Here is a 22,998-nt window from a genome sequence, read left to right on the forward strand (position 1 = left end):
AGACTATGAAGTGTGGGCTGCGCTAACTGAGATTATTGGAAAATTTTCATATTCATGTTTTATTCAGTAATGCAAGATATGCAGCCTGTGAGGCAACATCTGTCAGTGTCAAGTAAACAAAATTTCAAACTTCTAGGTCCAGAGCAAAGGTCATATACAGCTCATGCGGCCCTCTCGAATCAGCTACCCACACACATACATTCTTAGACTCATCCATATCATTTCAAAGGTTCCACAACGCATAAACATGCATGCCCACACAAACCAGGACACATACACACACGCACACAAACACACACATGCACACACATGAAGAGTCGTGTTTCTGTAAAGATCCACTCTACAGTATAAATCATCTATAGATGATGCATGTGTACTTATGTCTGTACTTAGCAGTATTAGCCTGACAGACAATGTTATTGTGATCATACTAACTTCCTCTGCAGTGCACCATTTTACACATTTATCGGAAGGAGTTCACACTTTCAAAGAGTTCCAGGTGCTCTAAGCTAGAGGTGAAGCAATAGTGAGACTTTTTTAAGACTGTCAGCAAACGTGTGTGTGTGTGTGTGTGTGTGTGTGTGTGCCAAAGTGTGTGTGTCTGTGTGTGTGTGTCGAAGTGTGAAAAGTCACACTTTGTCTAAAACATTAAGCAATGAGTCCCACAGATCCTTTGAGTGTCTCACTATAGACAGTCTGATGACAGAATGAGTTTCTGGTCAGACACCTGTAGCAACAGGAGAGACTCAGAGCCTCTGCCCAGTGTAGACTGGCATGTGGGTTGCTCAGATGGTCAGGGTAGCAGTGCTGGGACGTGATGAGCAGTACGGTAAGAGTAAAGCTCTAATGCTACAGCTTACAGAATAACAGCAGAGAAGCTTGCACGTTGCATCTTTTTGCTTGTAGGACTAGGAACGAGTATTAATTTACTGTATGCAATAGTCACTAATTATAATGTGACTATTTAAAAGACAATAAACTCTATTCACTGAATGCCTTGTTGTAATAGCTGTAGTTTGACTCGGTGCTGCACTGCGCTTCCCCCTGACATAGTTATGAAAGTTTGTGACACATTTGCATGAGTAGAGTATGACTGGCTGGTAATTTCACTCCCTAGCGTTCTCCTTCACATAGCCTTTTCATGGCCAAATTGTAATGTATATAAGATATTATAAAGAAAGTAGTTTTTATAGTTACTTTATATTCTACAATCACTAAGTGCAGAACAAAACACAATAAAGTATATAGTCCTTAATTCTATTTTAGGTAAAAACTGCTGGGTTTTTTTTGTTTGTTTTTTGTATATTGCATGTGACTTTCCACTACTACTGGGAGTGAAAACACTCATGAATATTTGCAGTGCTTAGTTAGTTAGCGAGCTTAACGCCCACTAATTTAGCTCAAGATTTAAGGCTCTGGGTTACTGATCAGAAGGTTCAAGCTACAGCACTGCCAGTCTGCCACTGTTGGGCTCTTAACCGTCTCTGCTCCAGGGATGCTGTGTCATGGCTGACCCTGTGCTCTGAACCCAACTTCCTAACAAGCTGGGATATGCGAAGAAAGGAATTTCACTGTGCTGTAATGTATATGTGACAAACAAAGGCTTCTTCGTCTTCTTAATTGAGTTGAATACTCTGTAGGAGAATGTTGGCAGCTGTTTACAGTGCCATAATGAATAGTTTCTCAACTACTCTAATTAACCTCCTGTGAAAATACAAGGTTGGAAAGGGGGAAAAAGCGAATGCTATTTTGGTTGCTTGCACTTGCTTATATGCCAAGTCAGTCTAAATTCTCCCCATTGCCTCTTATCTGACACCATCAGAGGAGCTATGAGTAAAGAACTGCCTTTTTATTGCAAAGCCCTGGTGGTTTGTGCGAAATTGGTTTGTAAGTGATCAGATAAAGGTGATCTGATGACAGATGGAATTTGTCAGCCGCAGTCTTTCATACTTATCTCCCCCTCTCTTATTTTTATTTTCTTATTGACTTATTTTACAAGTAATCCGAAGCCTAATCTGTAGTACATCTTTGGGTTAGACTTAAAATGAGATAGTGATTCATTTTAGTATATACTGTACTAAGCGGTTAACTGGTAACAAATTTCTGAGTTTTTTTTTCACCACCAAAGGGAAGCAAGTTTTTTTTTTTTTTTAAAGTGAAAATAAAACAGTGAATTAAATTTCATTTGGTATATGATGTTAAAAAATATGATTAAAAAATAGCACTGAGAGTAAATGGAAAAGAGGATTGTAATCTGAATAATGTTGTAGCACGTAGTTCACTCTACTGCTGTATTGACAGAGACGTTAAACAAATTGACAATGCTTGTGCTGATGCTTGGTTGCCATGGTGAAAGGAGTCAGTTGGCATAATACTGACTTTAAAAAGCGTGTGTGTGTGCACATGTGGGTGTGTGCGCGTGTGCATGCTTGTGTGTGTGTGTGTCTGTGTATGTGTGTGTGTGCGCACGTGTGCATGCGTGTGTGTGTGCGTGTGTCTGTGTGTGTGTGTGTGTGTGTGTGTGTGTCTGTGTGTGTGTGTATGTGTGTGTGTCTGTGTGTGTGTCTGTGTGTGTATGTGTCTGTGTGTCTGTGTGTGTGTATAAGTGTGTGTGTGTCTGTGTCTCTGTGTGTGTGTCTGTGTGTGTCTGTGTGTGTGTATGTGTGTGTGTGTGTGTCTGTGTATGTGTGTGTGTGTATGCCTGTGTATGCATGTGTGTGTGTGCGTGCGTGTGTGCATGCGTGCAAACTAGCACCAGTTCTACTCCTACTAGATTCCTGGAATTAAGTACACTAGCTATGTACAAAGCAAACTTGTGTGATATTTATCTGTATATAATTTCAACACTGCATCACACTAGCACTAAAATATGATGCTTTCAAGATTATGGTGAAGTTATTCTGTGAAATACAAAATGTTTTAATATGATTTCTAGAAGTCACAAAGATCAACCATATACACCCCTCATTTCTCTCTTTCAGAGTGAATCTGGCTCTGGCCTACACTGAGCTGACTGAGGAGCTTAGCAGACTACAGGCACTGAGCACCAAACAGACAGAGATCCTGAGGAAAGCCTCACAGGAAGAGACTAGCCCAGGTACCAAACACTCATCAAGACTCATTAGTATTCTAGCATTAATGTACATTGTCACCGGGTGAGACTGTGAAAGAATGGATGATGCTTACTGTGACTCATGGCTCATGGCATGCCATGTATTTCCATCATCATTGTGCTCATAATGAGCATCTCTAACAGAGAATTATGTAAATACATCCAAATAGAAATCTACATCCAGATTTCTGCAAAGCTGCTTTGTGACAATGTCTGTTGTTAAAAGTGCTATACAAATAAAATTGAATTGAATAATCCTGATGCTGATATAGTAATACCATTCTGTTATATATTGTGTATTTCTATAGACTGTCTACTTTGCCTCCTGCTGAAAGCACAAACAACCTACTCCTTATCTGTTTAAACTTATGCACCCAACCGCACAACCAAAAATGCTGTTTCCCCTTTGATAAAGGAAACCAGACCAAAAGCAGAAGCAAAGATACAGAAAAACTGCTACTGATTCAAAGTTGGTGCTAATGCTTTCAGTCAATAGCTGATTGCTATCTCTCCCTTGCAGGAAGTCCCAAATATGTGATTAGTACTCTCTGGTTCAGTCTCTTTTTAGTCAGATCAAAATGAATTAGTTTGATTGTGTATTTTCCATCTAAGTGAAACTGGTTGTTGTTCTACCTACTGCAGTCAAATGTGTAAAGGTTATTTAGAATCAAAGAAATGGTTGGCTGTGATGAAGTTCACCCACACATGATTTGGAAAAATCATGAAGGCTAAAAAAAGAAACACAGGAGAAAGGGGAAGTCATTAAAGACACCAGTGTTTCTTTAGAGTGCTGTTTGTGTCCTGTGAGTCATTCTAATGAACATTTGCAAATCTGCAGGTTTTTATTAAGTTCCAGTCCTATCATTCGAAACATTAACTGGTTTGAGTAGTAAGACAATGAGCATATTGAGTGCCTTGAGTTTGTACTTATGCCCTCATACACTTGATCTAAATTACTATGGAGTAGAAATATAACTGAATACGAATGCATTATTCAAATTGAACAAATAATGCATTCTAAATAAATACAAATATTAATTGTCGGTATTCAGGGTTTTTTTTTTTTTTTGCCAGGAAGGTTCACAGGGCTGCTGGGACTGCAATCCCACAGTATGCAAGAAAAAATATCCACGACTGAGATAATTTTACTTTCATACTTCATACTCATTAAGAGCGTGAGTATGACGGTCTTGGGACAAAGACGATGTTCATTTACCCATTGCAGTTACAAAGTTCTTTCTTTGTCTATCATCAGTGGCTTGCTCCTGTAGCCCAATCAAAACACTGCCTTACATAGCTCCAAAATAAAAACATATTTTTACAGTATTTCTTCCCAAATTGGCCCAAAATTCACAAAACAAAATATGCTTTTATTTACTGAGTTGCCACTTCATATTTCATACAGACAACACATTGTGCACAGGGCAGCATACCTCTGTTGGTGTCTTTAAAAAAAATAATTTAATGAATTTGAAACATACCTTCTGATCTGATACATGTAGATATAAATATTTTGAGCACTAAACAGATACAGATACAGATAGTGGCATTGTGTACACCTCTACATCTTAGAGATGTCATGACAGAGATAAGAGCTGTGTTGACTATTCATCTTTTGTTGTATTGTCTGTCTTATGTTTAGTTCAACGCCATTCTCCTGTGCCTCACCAGAGGCACTCGCCTGTTCCACACCGACACTCCCCCATCCAGCAACGCCATTCCCCCATCCAACAACGTCATTCCCCAATTCAACAGCATCATTCTCCTATACAGCAGCGTCGCTCTCCAGTGCTGCAGCGTCTCTCCCCGGACATGCACCGCCGCTCTCCCCTGGCCGAACTTAACGATGGTCCTGCTTCCTACACCTGCAGACCCCCTACTCAGCACCTAAGAGCCAGTTTTCAAGGGCGCCGCAGTTACTCCGAGGTTGCAGACCCTTCTGCCTATCAGCGTCCGCCAAGGTTCACCCTTGACCCTGTCTCCACCTTGCCAAAGCCCCGTCCATACGTTGAGAGCTACCACAAACAGCAGCAACAACAGCAACAGCAGCAGCAGCATGGCCATATCATGGCCCAAAGGCGAGGCTCCCAGCCTGGGATTCAGACCATAGGAGGGGAAGGAAGTATGGCTGAATCACCTAGACACACCAGAGAGCTCTCTTTCCAGCATGCAGAATTGTCTCATCTGCATTATGAGCCTCAGCCTGCTCCAGCAACGCTACATACCTCTCCTCAGCCACCACACTCTTCAGAGGATGAGGAAGAGTGGACCTGCCCTCACCCCATCAGTCCCCCGCGGACACTGGGGACTTCTGGCCCCGCCTCCACCATGAGGGGCCCTGCTTCCTGTTCAGCCTTCCCCATCCCATCTCGCCCCAACACCTTAAGCTGCCACTCACCTGGATACCTGCATGCAGAACATGCCCAGTCTTGGCCATCCATTAATGTAAGTAGGCAACCAGTCTCTGTTTGATGACCTGATCTGGTTGTGTATTTAGCCTTTGGAACTGGTAGAACCAGGTACCATTAATGTGCCCTTCAACTTGGCCCCTAAACCTGAACTAGTCTGTGCAAAGGCCTAAAATCACTGGGTGCATTGTATAATGACTGTACTCTATATGCGTGATAGTAGTGTATTTACAGTTTCATAGTTAGTCACAACGTATTATCGGACAGAATTTGAGTTTTTTCAAAATAATGATTCAAATCCATTTCCGTCTATTACTATCCATTTCACATGAATGATGAATATTACATTCATCTTTTATTCAATCAACTTCCTTACTCCAAGGGTTCTCAAATTTTGTGCCCGGCTTGGACATCCTAAAAAAATTGCAACCCTCTCCTTCTGGACTCCCCCTAAATTAAACTATATCAACCTCCATTTCTCTGCACAGGAGATGTGGACAGACCTGAAAATCCATTGGCTGTGTAAACTTCTACTGTTGTATGCACGTTACATTGCTACCACTGCTGCCACTAGCATGTTTGTAACATTTTTGACAAATGTCTAGATGACTTTAAACAACTTTGAATCGCTGACCCCTTCACAGTACATGACGGGAATGTTATGTGAGCTGTTGTTTGGTGGTGTTAGGTTTTGCACACTACACGATCACTTGCAGACAAGGCACACATACTACACAATGTTTCACCTGGAGAGATCCCTGCCAGTGCTGTCTATCATGTGACTTTCACTGTTTTATATGGTGAAAATGTAAAGGAAATATTGCCTGGGATACTGGTGCCAATATAAAGTTAGTGAAAATAAGCATAGCTATCTTTATACTGTGCACTGGCAGGAATTACCTTTTGTTTGTTTTTATTTTTGCTTTTCTTAACCACCATTTGTATATGAAATGCCAGATCATTTCACATAGAATCTTATATAAGCAATATTGCTTTTCTTTATTGTGTATTCTCTCCGTATTTTGCCCTCACCCTCCCACACAAATAGATGGATGATTTGTAAACTAGGTAAACTGGTATATTTCTCAGAAAGAAAAACAATTAGGGAATTTGATTGTATACAAGGATGTGTATGTAGACTTGATACCATGAAACTATGATATTTTTAGAGTAGGTTATTATACTGTGAAAAATGAATTCCAACTGTATCACCCCTGCATGAATAAATAAAATAAAATATATTTAAAATGTATTGAATAGAGTACAAATTACGATCATCTGCGTACAATATATTATAATAATGTGTGCACTGCATTTATAATAGAATGTGTATGTGTGCTCTGTCTGTAGCTTTGGATAGAGACAGAGGAGGAGAGTGATGTGAGGAGCTGCCCGCTGTGTCAACTCATCTTTCCTGTCGGTTACCCTGATGATGCCCTAATCAAGCACATTGACTCACACTTGGAGAACAGCAAGATCTGAGACCCACATTCACCACATTGTCTCTTAAACCCAATTTAACACTCATCAGCTGTTCCAACAGTTTTAACTGGATTATTTTTAAATTAAGGGGAGAGTGAGTGGCCAGCTGAGGCCAGATCCTCATAACCTGAGGATTAGCAGAGATTATCAGTATGTAGTGTCTAAGGTTATAATTAGAAATGGCACTAAGAGATGAAGGCTTTACAATACCTTCCAAACACAATGTTGACTTAACTGAATTCTTTCAACTATTGTGTATTTTGATATCAAGCTAAATCTTGGAGTTGTTACAGGCCAACTCTACTTAGAAGACAATAAAACAGTCATATACAGATATGCCGCAATAACCACAGTGTTGATTAGGCTCCAGGTGGACTTGAAAACATGAGGCATTATTTCAATACTGGAGATTTTTGCTGTGCAGGCTCTCTTCTGTTATTTTAAACTAAGCTTCCATGAGCCTACATTGCTTTTTTCAGACCTGTCCACAGAGGCACATCCAAAAGCCACACAGTTACTTAAACTTCATAATGAGTGCTTGAACACTGTGTAAATTGAGAGAAGATGGTGTCCTGCAGGGCAGAATATCATGGCCATTCCAAAAGTGTCAGTATAGTACACTGGCCGATGACTACATTTGTAAGTGGGTCTAAATTTCAGCACTTTATACAAACCCTTAATATCTAACTTATCTTTACAAATATTACTAACACAAAAGCAAAAAAAAAAATGCATTATAGATTTTATTTATTTTTAATAATACCAAATGTCTCTTAATTACATCTTAGATTGGTAGAATGTCCCTTTAACAAAACTATACATATAGATGTATGTAGTTCATATTATAATACACGTAATATGTCAACTTGGAACTGCAACTATTGTTTATCTTCCTGTATACAATGTTCTTGAATGAAGGAGCCTAAAGAACATTACCAGGACATAAAATCCATGATTCTAACAACTCCAAGGAAACTTCAGATGCTCAAACCTAACTAATGACCAATGAATATCACTCATACTGGATCATATTAATCATACTTGTGATTAAGTATGGTCTGAAGGTTTTAAGTTCCTAGATTTAACAAGACTAAATATGATGATATTGCATTTTTCAATACAGCATTAATATGACTTTCACAGTTATTCCATTTACTACACAAACGTAACATTCTTCCTAAAGAGTCAGCACTCTGAACCTGACTCATTTTCCAGTGAACTAAACAGTTGATAGTATGGATGCATCTAAGATGTACTTGACAAAATAAGGACCCTTTGTCTGACCAAATTGCAAAGCTGTTGTATCAAAATGCTTTATTTTATGTACTATAAATGTACTTGATCTGTATTTAAACCTATTTAAGTGTATTAAATTGTAAAATCTACTATGTATATATATAGGTATTTTGAAAGCGCAGAGGAGAGAAAATAGCTTGCTGAAGAGCAAATGGAAAGTTTGCTAATTAAGAATTACATGTGTTGTTTTAATTCTACTCTGGAGGCAAAGACAAGAATACAGTAAGCTATGTTAATTAGCAACATTTCTGGCTATTCTCTCTAGAGCGTGTCCTGTACTGTGAACTCTTTTTGCGATTTCTATTAACATTGTGAATGGCCAGGCCACTTAATATCCCAGTGACCTAATTGTTGAGCTACTAAAGAGAGAAAGTAGAACAGCATGCTCACACCAGTAAAGCCTAAATTACATACCCGAATATAGCTATGAGCAGACACTGGCTGTCACATGGCAAGGGAAGAACAACCAGTCTAAATGCACTGGCAAATTATAAATAGGAGATGCTGAAAGACCTGAAGGCTAAGAAATACACTTTGTATCATGCTATATGAAGAGGACCATATATGCGTGACCAAGAAATTAGATAAACGGTACAGTATGATCATCATAGACACAGACTGGGAAAAAACAGGTTTATATCTTGACTGAAAATAATGAAAAATCAAACATAACATCTTCATATTGGTTAAAGTGCAAAGCCTAATGTTTTTTTTATCTTGTGGCTAGGATGTGCAGGCCAGTGCATGCGCAGGGTGTCTGCTACAAAATCACACAACAGCACATACAACTCACACATATTTTGAGCCAGTCTAGCACCTTTATCTGCAGTCCTACAGTGTAGAAACAAAATAAAGCTTCAGCCATTATTCACAAGAGTTCACTCAGGAGTTATTTAAAGAGCTATTACTGATGTTTCTCATCCTTAGACCTGACTTCTCAGAAAAAAAAAAATGCAAGCCATCTCTGGATCTTCTTCTCTTCTAGCCCTGTAGTTTTGTGTGTGATTACTTTGTGATATTCTTAAATAACTCAGGGGATAAGACTTTGTGAATATGGCTCCTGTTACCGTGCACTCAAAAATATTGTTCACAGGAACAGAGCGATCACATCTCACAGAGCCAAATCTGTGAGAGCAGAGAGAGCACTAAAGAGTTAGGTAATCATAGACATATTTTTGTGATAGCAAGGAGTGACCTCAAAAATTCTATAAAAAAAGAAATGTTCAAAATAAATACATAATGTGTCATATTTTATTGTTTCTGTAAATAAAATGGTAAATAAAATGGAACATGCACTCATTTTGCTTTTTTTTTTTTCCTTTTTTTAACAGGAATTGATCCATCTATATACAGTATTTACTAGATATAGTATATATGGTATATGTATTGGAAAAAGACCAGGCAACATTTTTCCAATCTTCAACTGATTTTAAATTCCTGTAGCTTCAGATTCCTGTTCTTGGCTGACAGGAGTGGAATCCAGTGTGGTTTTCCACTCACCATTTTGAGATGCTTTTCTGCTCACCGTGATTGCAAAGAGTGGTTATTTGATTTACTAGAGACTTCCTGTCAGCTCAAATCAGTCTGGCCATTTTCCTCTGAGCTTTCTCATCAACAAACCGTTTCCACCTGCAGAACTTCCACTTATGGATGTTTTTTCTTTTTCGCAATCAAAACTCTAGAGATTGCTGTGCATGAAAAGCCCAAGAGCTCAGCAGTGTTTGAAGTACTTAAGCCAGCCCATCTGGCACCAACATCCATGCCAAGTCACTGAGATCACAGTTTGACTCATTCTGATGTTTGATGTGAACAGCTCTTGTTCTATGTCTTTGATTTTATGCATTGTGCTGCTACTACATGATTGGATGATCCTTCATACAATAATTGCATGAACGAGGAAGTCTACAGATGTTTCTAAAAAAAATGTCATTGGTATATGTGTGTGTGTGTGTGTGTGTGTGTGTGTGTGTGTGTGTGTGTGTACTGCATATACAATATATGAAGTAACTGCACTGTACTTCAGTGATAATAGTAGATGCCGTAAAGCATTTCTAGAGAAAAGTTCTTCATCAGAGCTGTGCAAGCAAAGTGCCTCTGAGCCTGCAGTTCCAACAGAAAGTTTTACACACATTCTACATTACTGTCTGGTTAGGTTCAATCTCCCTCCAGGAGAAGACCAAACTATGATGTACAGGGGAAGATCACTGGCCACACACTGCTCACCCACTTTTTTCAGCCACTTTCTTCAGGGTTAGTATACTGGACTGTAAAAATCTCCAGATATGGAAACAGTTTGTAGTTGAGCTGTAGCCCTGTTTAATAATGGACCAGAGAAACTTCATTTACACAAACCCCTGCACTGTGTAAATACTTCACTGTATTCTTACAACTAGCACTACCCCCGAACGTCCCCCCCCCCCACACACACACACGCACACACACACACCACGGGTGTCTTATTTTTTTCTCCTTTCTCTATGTCTCTGTCAGGCACATACATACCCATGGTTATATGTGCTTTACAGGATGACCCGCCCATCCGTTAACCAAAACCACATTTTCAGAGAAGCAGTGCATACGCTCTCTCTCTCTCGCTCTCGCTCTCACTCCCTCTCTCTCTCGCTCTCGCTCTCACTCTCTCTCTCTCTCTCTCTCTCTCTCTCTCTCAGAAATACACATATCAAGTATTGATGCTTAGATGCTTAATTAGAAAAGTGCACACACCCAAACCCCGCAGTCGGTCAAACAGCAAAACATGAGCTCATGAGCCCATAAATAAGATAAAAAGATTTTTCTTTCAAAGAAAAGCGGAAATGTTCCCCACCCTTTACCTCCATGACTACTGCATCAACAAAAACATTTTTAAAAAAAAAAAAACCCTGCTAACTATGTCAGATATACTGTGAGTATTTCTAGTATGTAAGCATGAACGTAAAGGATGAAAGAATATGCTTGTCAGCTGAAGAAATAAAAGCAATGCAATAACACAATAATCACCTATTAGTGTTCATTTTAACAATTTATAACAAATGCAAGTCTTTTTAGCTACTTTATAGCTAATTTAATTGGTATTATATATAGCCCATAACAAAGAAACTTGATTTGTAACACATAGTACATGCTGAGTAGGATCAACCTTCTCAAATGTATATACTATACAGCTACAGCATCAGTGTTTCAGCTGAGTCCATGGTTGTGGTGGCATTTAGCACTTGTGAGTCATATAAATGTAACTTTATTGTGGTTTACTTTCTTTCCTGACTGGCTGTTTTTTAAAACAGAGGGGATTTTTGTTTTAGCATAGATTTAGCAAATATATAAAATGTACTAACCTGGCATCTAGGGTAATGGCATGAGGAATATATTCTTAATATATTTAATTAAGAACATAATAATGATTTTTTTAATTTAATAATTTACTTTCAATTTATAATGTGGGCAACATAATGACCTCTTCAAAGTAATCGCATCAGTCAAAATCATAACATCATTAAAAATAAAAATAAAAAATGAATGAGAGAACATAATTTTCATCTTCTAAATATTTCATAGAGGTGAATGTGTTCAGGTGAATGTTGTGGGGAAACTAAAATGTACATTTTCATATCCTCTAATAGATGAGTCATGGAAAACAAAGTTTTAAGCATGAGCTTGATTTTGAACAATATGATCTTTAAAAACTATTCTAGTGATAATATTTCAAGCTAAAATGTACTTATAGCGGGCAGGGACAGGCAAAAAAAAGCATTGTTTTCTAAGTGCTGTAGCTACGTTTATCAAAGTTTTAAGTTATTTATGCAAAATATGCACATAGTTTATTGTGAAGGACACGTTACCTATATTTATAATGTGTTTTACTTTACATCATTTCAATTCAAATGACATGAAATATGTTGGCATTGAGGAAATTGCCAGTGATCTTTTAGAAAATTATGGACATTTTGAGAGGCTCTTAATTTGTTATTACAAGATGCAGCTAATTGGGGCACATCTGAATTAGATCATATTTACCTCAGTAAAAGAGAGATTATGGAGAATCAACTAATATAAAAATGGAAAGTCAAAATGATAAAAATAGATAGATAGATAGATAGATAGATAGATAGAATTAAATGTAAAAATTCCAACAACATAAACCAAGGTACCACAGACTGCGTAACAAAAATATAAAAGCAAACAACCATGACCAATTTTTCATAAATATTTTACAACCCAAATGAAAAAAGTTCCTATTACTCTAATATACCCCAGGTATTATAAAACAGTCAATAAAAAATGATTATGTTAGTAAAACTAATCCTGAAATTAGATAACTATGACTCAAGATTGCATTTATATTTTCTAGTAAATCTTCCAAAAGTATATGACAAACTTTTACTTTATATTCCAGGAACAAACAATATAGTTTCCTTTTCAAGTAAATAAAGAAATATTACAGGGTGTTAAAGCATTTAACACCTCCTTCTTTCCGGTGTTGTGGTTTTCTTCACACATTCATTCAGGGCCAAATTTCCCAAAAGCATAATAAAGTTAAGATCATCTTAACTGGAAGAGAGAGAGAGAGAGAGAGAGAGAGAGAGAGAGAGAGAGTTCAATGTAATGCTCACTCTACCATTTGGCAATAATCTTTACAGTGCAATGCTTTTGGGAACCTCAGCCCAGGTCACATGAAATCATATAGTAAGTACACAAAGCATCCATCCATCCATCCATTTTCTATATCGCTTATCCTTCAGGGTCGCGGGGAACAATCACACACACATTCACACACATTCATACACTATGGACACTTTGGACATGCCAATCAGCCTACCATGCATGTCTTTAGACTGGGGGAGGAAACCGGAGTAGCCGGAGGAAACCGGAGTACTCGGAGGAAACCGCCACAGCATGAGGAGAACATGCAAACTCTGCACACACGGGGCCGTGGCAGGAATAAAACCCCCAACCCTGGCGGTGTGAGGCAAATGTACTAACCAAGTACACTAAGTACACAAAGCAATAAATGAATTTATTTGTGGATTATTCTGGTATTCACACATCCTGATGACATCTACAGATGTTTTATCAAGGTGAGATCATGTTAATACACCATGGTAGTAAGTTAACTAAGTAACGATCCATGCTAAGTAAACCAGTAATGAGTTAAATAAAATGATCTTGTACTCTTGAAGCACTGACATACCACTATTTTATCTTGGTACTTCTTCTTTTGAGTTCTTTTGAGTTCTTAAATTAAGCCTCAGTGAAATGTCACACCATGAGCTACAGGGAGAATTTTTAGTTCCTTTACAACATCTCACCTCTGCTGTCAAATTATATATTAGTAGATGATGGACAGAATGGATGAAGTGTAGACTTCCAGAATAGCTTACAGGATGTAAAAAAATGTTGTTTATGTGTTTGTGATCACATTAAATAAATATAATACATTAATTTCTTTGGTTGACTGAAATTAAAGTGTGAGAATACAAGCTAGTGCCTGAGTATGTTCTGAAAAAAAAAAAAAAAAAAAAATATATATATATATATATATATATATATATATATATATATATATATATATATATATTTATTTACTTATTTTTCTTCTATGGTTCACATAGCTATCATGTACTGACTGTCAGGTTATCTGTTATCAAATTAAAATTTCTTTCATAACCCATCAGTTCCTCCTGTATCAGGAGAGGAAAAACATAAAGGTAATATGTCATTCAGAAAAGTGGACAGTTTCTGCCCGTGCTTTCCATATTGTTGCACTTTTATACTGTTTATAATCTTTTCCCACATGTCTGTGTAGATCTACTGAGGATAAAGGGAACTGAAACATTTCATCAGGTAGCACAGTCTGGCGCACATTCTTCCTTCATTGTTTGTTAAATACATGATCCCTGTATATCCCAAAAAATCCACTAGATGGCCAGACAGACCACAAGAATATCCACTCTCACCATCATTCCCACTCAGAGCAAGACAGATCTCTCCCACTGTACTCCCCATACACAGATTAACACAACATGCTCTAAGTATATCATTTGAATCCAGCATTTACTGTAAGACTCTGTTTAAGATGGATTACTGCCTACGAGTCAACATTTATTTTCACAAAATGACAAAATGCAATAATTAATATAAGAATTCATGTCTGCCCATCTGCGTATGGTGGCTTAGTGGTTAGCACGTTCACCTCACGCCACCGGGGTTCGAGTCCTGAATGGGTGTGTGAATGTGTATGTGAGTGTGCCCTGCGATGGATTGGCACCCTGTCCAGGGTGTACCCCACCTTGTGCACGATTCTCCCTGGGATAGGCTCCAGGTTGCCCGTGACCCTGAAAAGGAGTAAGCGGTAGAAGATGGATGGATGGATGGTCTGCCCATCTGACAAATGCAGCTAAAATTTGTCATCGGCTGCTAACACTGTAGATTTGCCCACAGTCTTAATGGGTAAACTTATGAAATGCTCATTCAAAAAAAAAATCTACAACTATTCTGTAGTTTATCAACAGTATGTAGTACTTTTGTTATGTTTCATTTATTTTAATAGCCTTCTATGCCAGTTTATCTCATAGCTAAATGCAGTATGTACACTGTGACTTCTGTACAGGTTTTCTATTCTTGCCTTGAGGAAAGGTTAGCTAGGCCAATACTTGGTCTATGGAAAATAACTGAATGTTTTAGAGCAACTAAGGACAAAGTGATTGATTTTGATTGATGTATTACAAAAGTTGAAAAAAAAAAAAAACATTTTTAAAAACCGATCCCTTCTCATAACCTTAGTCTTGAGTATCTTTTTTTGTTTTACCTAATTAATACAATTATTAAGAACCTTTTATGTTAAACAGACATCATGCAAAAACGGTAGTGTAAAGAAGTAAAAACATCGTTTGTAGCTGCATGTCATGCACATTCACATTCACACACACATGAACACATGCACACACACGCACGCGTGCACACACACACACATACACACACACACACATGCTGTTGTATGTTTGATCAGATAACACAGAATAAACAGATTTTCATCATATAAACTGACTCATTTCATTAATTTAAACATACAGTTGCAAAGTAATATACTTACTGGCTACTAAAGTCTATAAAAACTGTCTGGTTGACCACAAAGTTAATTTGAAGCACTGAAAATAATAATCTATGTCTGCTTTTATGTATTTCTCATTCACACATGCAGCCGTGTTTTATTTTTATGATCGTTTTTATGCACATATCTTTTATTCCAAAGCAAATTTGCATCTCATATTACATAACCAAAAAGTTTTTAATTAGTAAGTGTTTCACAAGTAATCACAAATGATAGTGTAGCTTGTTTGTAATATACCAGTCCTTGTAGCAGCAAGTCTCATCCTAGCCCCAGCGTTAACCAAAACAGCAACTGCAATATATTTCACATCCTGGACTGCTATCACAATGATCATCCATCTGAAAAAAAAACTGTGTCGCCCTTTGGGTTTAGTCTATTGGATTGGCCTTGTGCCCCTGCCTGTGTCTACTGCATGTTAAGCGCAGTGAGGTTATGTGCATGGTGAAGGCCAATCACAGAGAACACAGAGCTGTGACCTGTATTTGAACTGCCAGCCTGTGTAACTCACCCCCACTGATGGCAGAATGTATACTCACTCACTTGCGGCAGAGCTCTTCACCAAGCTCAGCATGGCCTCAGGCAAGAAAGCTGCAAGGGCAGAGGGAAGGAGGCAACAGGCAGAGCAGTGCCAGGCAGAGGGAGTAAAGTGCAGAGTTTATTTGGTGAGATTTTGGATCAGAATAATTACTGCGGGTGAAAGAAGAGGAAAAGATCATCCAAAAGCAAACATCAGGTTGTGCCTTTAGGCCAGCTTTAGTGAGTATAAACTCAATAGGCTCAGAGTTGAAACCCTGCCCTAACATGAAGGAGCCTTAAAATGCACACACATTTTAAAATCTTGTTGGAACTTTTATTGATCCTTCTGGTCTACACATTATTTTCTGAGTAGTAATGTAGCCAGGTCTCATACTGTAATATAAAGTAACCAGATCTTAGCCAGTTGTTACCTGGCCCTCAATCACACAGCCCAAATGTGAGATTACAAGAAATGTCTGGGTTTACCTTAAAATAAGTGTTTTGTGTACTTACTTACATACTGAAAGCAAAAGTAGGAGTGTATTAGATGCTAACAACCTATGAATGTCTACAGTGCTGCTTAAGCACAGCACTATTCTTTGTAACTACTATGTTGTGGTATTGTTTTTTTTTTTTTTGTGGCCTGCGAGTCCTCCAGGATTTGCAAGTAAAACTTAAGTGACTCATTTTCTCTGTACTCAGTAACGTCAAGAAAAGTTCTGGTTTTATTTGGTACAGAGATTACTAATGCATTCTGTTTTGGTGTTAATTAGTCACAGATTGAGGCTTTAAACATTTGATAATGAGTGGATGAACACCTAGGAGTCAGGATGGATCCATTTGTAAAAAAAATAAAAATAAATAAAAATAAAAATTTCATAACAATACTAATGCTTATAATTAAATAAACAAATAAATAAATATGTCAAAACCTTTAAAAATAAAGCGAGGCACTGGAAACATAGTTTCTTATTTCTGATAGTTGTGCCATTTTATATCTGCAATGTAACATGCAGGGAATTAAAACACTTGCACTTTTATTCATTGTATAAAATATGTAAGCTTATTTCAATATTACTGTTGTTACCTTCATGATTAAATATTATATTAGGAACCTCACCTGTGGCCTTTTTTCATTCTTGCAGTGCATGTCGCTGCTGTGTTTGGCAGCTGTGTGGCACAGCAAAGTTTAGCAGATTCATCATTATCCTAGGCCACATAGCAAATGGGTGCCGCAGCCCTTTTTGCACACAGCAATATCACAGTTCCTATCTGTCACCCTTCACTTGCCGTAATGTGAGAAAACAAGACGTGTTGCGCCTATTATCACTTCCTGGCAAGGCTGGCACACTGATCCCCTTCCCCAGGGAGCCATGCAATATGGTGGAGTATGCTCACAGCTTACCAGCTAGGGCACCCGCTGTCACAACATATCAGTGCTATGTCCACCATCCGGTCAAACAGAGGCAAAACACACAGACACACACACACACACACACATACACACACACACACACACACACACACACATACACAGAAATGCACATCACAGATACTTAACATCGAACAAATATGAAAGATACGGTAGAAAAATAGAAAAGGTACATAACTGTGTACCTACAGTTTTCATTATATAGAAGTATACCTACATAAAAGCACTGATACAATTTGTGATGCAGTATAGATACTGTATTAGCAATTATGTATAAGATTGATAATTCAAACAATTTGTCAATTTTTTGGGTGGGGATCTAAGAGCAAAACCTCATATGTATATGCTCATTTTCTATGTCAAGGTTAATGAATAGCATAGTTGATCTGACTATATTTGGCTACAAGAGTTAGTGATCAAAATGGAGCTGTGGCCTTATACTTTATGGAAACTGAGTACATAGGGACAATTAGATTAAAGCTAATTTAGATTCAGGCTAATTTCTTGTTCTTTGTTGTTCAGTGGTTCAACTGTTTATTTTTATTTTTTTAAACAGATGCTGTAGCCAGTTTGCAATAAAATATATACAATGTATACAATTTTGTTTTCTGATTTGTGTCACTCTAACAACAGTTGTAGAAATATATATATATATATATATATATATATATATATATATATATATATATATATATATATATATATATAATTCCAATATTTGCCTTGTACTAAAGAACGACTGGCTAAAATCAAAATAAATAGAATAATTTTAACAAAATAATATTATACTATATAATATAATAATATTAACAAAAATTGCTGAATTTGCCTTTTCTTGTTTATGATGTAGACAGACATGCACAGCAACTTAATGTGCCGTTCGTCCTAACTATAATTCTTAAACAAAGTGGAAATACAGTGACGCTTATGCCTGTAAAGCCAAAAAAGTCTGGTCTATTCACAGCAAAGCCCCACACTGTTTAAAATAGATGCAAGTGATATGTTCTTTTGACAGTGCTTTGATGAAGGCTCTGTTAAGCTACCTAGTAAGCATGTGTATGATTAACCTGGAGCTCTTGGAAAAACTGTGGTGGGTTCTTGGATTTCCAGGTTGCATCTACTCTCTACCATCACTTGTTGAATTTTGAGTTCAGATGTAGGTGGCGGTAAGCACAGGAAAGTGTTCATGGCAATTGTATGAATCCTGATTATCTTCAAGAGTGTTCAATTAAAATGTGTGATCATTTAAGAAATACTCATCTTGGCCACTTGCAGGAGACTTTGAATTGAACACTTTGCAATTCCCTCCCATGATAAGTGTGAATCTCTACTAGTGAGTCAAAGCAAGAAATGAAGTCAAACAGAAATCGTTTTGCTGTGGTCTCAGCTTCTTGTTGACGTAAGTGGCAATAATGATGAGAATATATTTCTTTTCTGGAGAATCCTCAGGTCCATGCAACAGCCAGGTAGTTTTGAAGATTTTTTCTTTCGTTTGAACCGACTGTCTTGGAAGTAGTGGAGCTAGCGGGCATATTAAAGAGCCTTTTCCTTTCTGAAATGACCAGCTTGTGTTGTTTGCTAACATATAACCTCTGGTTGAAGGGAAATGGGTTGTTGTGCTGTAACCTCACAGCACACACAGGCACTGAAGGTTTTGATGAGGCTCTGCACAGCTCTAGGGATGTTAGATGCAGCTCGAATGCTAACTCTAACTAGTTAACCATGTAGTGTAATGAACAAAATTATAACTCCTGGTTGTTTCTGGTGTTTTTTATTATTTTTTTTATTATTATTATTTTATTTTTTGCTTTTACCAGATCTGTATTATCCTTGTATTTAGTTTTCTAAAGCCTGTCAAAAATGTTCAGTATGAACTGGATAGTTTAGCACAATAGCTACAACCCTCACTAGAGGTTAAGAAGACATACATTACTGTGCAAAAGTGTTAGGCACATGCATAGAAATGCTATAGAGCAAAGATGTCTTCAAAATAATGAAATTAAATGTTTCTACATTAAAAAAAAAATACTATGAATAGCAGTCGTAAAAAATGAAACTAAGTCAATATTTGGTGTGACAAAAAAGAATTTGTACACTTTGTGCAATTTTATAAGGAAATTAGCTGTAAGTTTTAAGCATCTTGCAGAAATAGCCACAGTTCTTTTGGAAACTTTGACTGTCGCAATTGCTTCTTATTTTTGCTGAAAAACCCAGCAGCCTTCATTATGGTTTTTGTCTGAAAAGTTTTCTCTTATGTAATACACTGCTTTCTTTACTGACATACAAACATTTTCTGTAACATTTAATTTTGTACTGGGAAACTAATGTTTGGGAATCTAAAATGATTTTGTACTGACTTGATAATATAAAAGTCATAAAATAAAAAAAATTTCTAACAAAGTTTGTACTAAAAAAAAAATAGGGTGCCTAAAACTTTTGCACAGTACTGTATTAGGTGAGCATATGGGTCAACTTTGGAATAAAAAATACAGAAAAACTCACCAACACCTCCTGTTAGTCATCACAAGTTCTCTAACTCAACAACTTCACAACTGGGTAAAGATACAAACTCCACAAGGAGGATAAATCAGTTGACTCCATCAGCCCTGAATTCTTTTTCCTATTATAGTGTAGTATCATACAGCTTCACCCTATCACTCCCATTTATTTACACTCTCATACTCTTTCCCTCTCTCCTGATTGGCTGCAACTCCATCTAATCACCATGTAGCTGGACTTCCTTCATGTCTTAAAGTTAGTGTGTAATGACGTTTGACGTACCTGAGCTGGCATATGTCATCTGTACACAATTCCTGCCAATTTCAACTTGACATCTTAACACAGCACTGATTTTCTCTCCTGACTCAATAATCACTTTTTCCCATTTTAATATTTAGGGTTAGCCTACATCCCACATGCTTAAAGATTGGTGGTTTGTGTTTTGCTCATGGTTCCTATTGTAGCTGTCAAGTCATGAATTTTCTACAGATTACCCTTAAGACTGGTTTAGTATGTTGTTGGGAGGAAAAATGAATAGACGGCTATATTCAGAGTTGAGTTAAGCATGCACAGTGATAATTTATCATATCAGTATTCAGACTTTCAGGCACATCTATGAACTTTCTTGCTATTCTGAAGTTTCACGGGGTGGAGTTTGCCTAAAACACAGGCATGTCTCAGTTATGTGTGATTCTGACCTTGGCCATCGTAGCTCATTATTCTTGTGCAAATACCAGCTCTAGCAGAGGAGCAATTTTAAGTCCAGCACTACTATCTGACAGTTTGAGGTAAAAACCCCCAGATCTGTGAACTACATGCAGATGTTTTGCATAATTTGATTGGGGAGCCCAGAAATTTACTTAAGCATCTGCATAACTCGAGTCTGAATATGGGTAACTTTTCACAGGCTTAAGTCATCATCTCTGAATATAGCCCACTGTGGACAACATTAAGTGACTGGACACATTATAAATGCAGACAAATAAAGAGACACATTCTTGTCACATTGTCATATGGCTGATGTGTTGTGTTTGACTGAAATATGAAATAGAATAAAAAGATAAAGTAGAAAGTTTATCACAAGTTAAGTGTTCATGCCTCCAGTATACCAAAACATGGCAGGATTAACTGTTCCAGCAGACACTGTCTGCTAGATGGTAACAGAACTCACACAGTGTCAGCAGAAAGGTCGAGAGGGAAATGTGTCAAGTAGAATCTTCTGCAAAATCTGGGTGCGCCACTACACCAGGAGTCATCTTTTAAAGGCTGTTTGTATTTGTTGACAATACCAACTGCATTATTCTCAGGTTCCCCTATCGATCACAAGTAACATATGTTGACACCTTAAACGCTGGTGAAACCCAGTGTGTGTTTTTTGAGAATGTGACTCACGGTAGTGAAAAACACCCCTTTTGCCTGCTCAACCTGAGCTAACATGGCCTCCCTTTTGGAAGCTTGCTGCTGAGACCCATGGGAGAAGGTACAGTGCCCTCAACTAATATTGGCACCCTTGGAAAATATGAGAAAAGAAGGCTGTGAATGTCTTGATCTTTTGTTTAAAAAATTCACAAACATACTCTAATGGATATCAAACAATTGCAAACACAGGTTTCTCAAAAAATATCTTTGTTGAATATATGTGTGCAACAATTACTGGCACCCCTATGAATTCATATGAGAAAATATATGTGAAGTATATTCCCATTGATATTTTACATTTTGTTAGTATATTTGGGTGACTAGGAACAGGAAATTGTTCAACCATGACATCCTGTTTCACAGGGGTATAAATATAAGGTAACACATAGGCCAAATTCCCTTAGTTATTCATAACAATGGGTAAGACCAAGGAATATAGCTGTGATGTGCGTTAAAAGTTGTTGAGCTTCACAAAATGGGAAGTGGCTATAAGAAAATAGCACAAGCATTGCAAATGCCCATTTCCACCATCAGGGTAATAATTAAGAAGTTCCAGTCAACTGGACATAGACAGTGTCAACACACTGTGAAGAGGATGGTTTGAGTGGCCAAAAAAATTCCAAGAATGACAGCTGGAGAATTGCAGAAGTTATTTGTGTCTTGGGGTCAGAAAGTCTCCAAAACTACAATCCGATGTCACCTACATCACCACACATAGTTTGGAAGGGTTTCAAGAAAAAAAAACCTCTACTCTCCTCCAAAAACAAACTCAAGCATCTTCAGTTTGCCAGACACTACTGGAACTTCAAATGGGATCGGGTTCTATGGCCAGATGAAACCAAAATAGAGCTTTTTGGCAGTAAACACCAGAGGTGGTTTTGGCTCACACAGAGAGGTAGCCATATGGAAAAGTACCTCATTGCCCAAATATAAATATGGGGGTGGGTCTTTAATGTTTTGGGTCTGTTTTACTGCCAGAGGACCTGGACATTTTGTTAGGATACATGGCATCATGGACTCTATCAAATATCAACAGATTTTACATGAAAACATGACTGCCTCTGCCAAAAGGCTTAAAATGGGCCGTGGTTGAATCTTCCAGCAGGACAATGATCCAAAACATACATCAAAATCAACAGAAAATGGTTTACTGACCACAAAATCAAGGTCCTGTCATGGCCATCCCAGTCCCCTGACTTGAAACCCATAGAAAACCTGTGGGGTGAACTTTAGAGGAGAGTCCACCAGCGTGGACCTTGAAATTTGAAGGATCTGGAGAGATTCTGTATGGAGGAACAGTCTCAGATCCCTTGCCATGTATTCTCCAACTTCATCAGGCATTATAGGAGAATAAAAGGGTATCAATAATTGTTGCACATCTATATTAATTGTTTGATATCCATGAGATGAGAGTGTTTTTGTGAATTTCTTTAACAAAAGATCAAAAGGTTAACAATAAAAACTATTTTTCACAGCCTTCTTTGCTCATATTTAGCAAGGGTGCCAATATTAGTAGAGGGCACTGAGGGTGATGAGGTTTTATAGACCTGTATGACAGATCAGAAGGTTTAGACCTGAAATTGATTTAACAGCGACATCTTAGACACTGGGGAAGGTTCTAGGATTTAACGGAGCAGTGTGGGACTGAGGGAAAGAATAAAAAGGGGGTTAGCAATCTGCTGATACATCATAGTCCTCATCTTTGGCTGCTGAAACTCCCAGTAGCAGT

General features: G+C 37.7%; 1 protein-coding gene across 1 annotated transcript in view; it reads left to right on the forward strand.

Moving 5' to 3' along the window:
- tbkbp1 (TBK1 binding protein 1) overlaps positions 1 to 8,207 on the forward strand; it is a 28,956-nt gene extending 20,749 nt beyond the window's left edge. The window contains exons 7-9 of the mRNA XM_053640194.1: positions 2,982 to 3,097; positions 4,755 to 5,557; positions 6,871 to 8,207. Of these exons, the coding sequence (XP_053496169.1) occupies positions 2,982 to 3,097; positions 4,755 to 5,557; positions 6,871 to 7,002 (1,051 nt within the window). The 3' untranslated portion in view covers positions 7,003 to 8,207. The remainder of the gene's footprint in view (positions 1 to 2,981; positions 3,098 to 4,754; positions 5,558 to 6,870) is intronic.
- Positions 8,208 to 22,998: the final 14,791 nt, after the last annotated feature.

The sequence above is a fragment of the Ictalurus furcatus genome, chromosome 13 (assembly GCF_023375685.1).
Source record: "Ictalurus furcatus strain D&B chromosome 13, Billie_1.0, whole genome shotgun sequence".
NCBI classification, from domain to species: domain Eukaryota; kingdom Metazoa; phylum Chordata; class Actinopteri; order Siluriformes; family Ictaluridae; genus Ictalurus; species Ictalurus furcatus.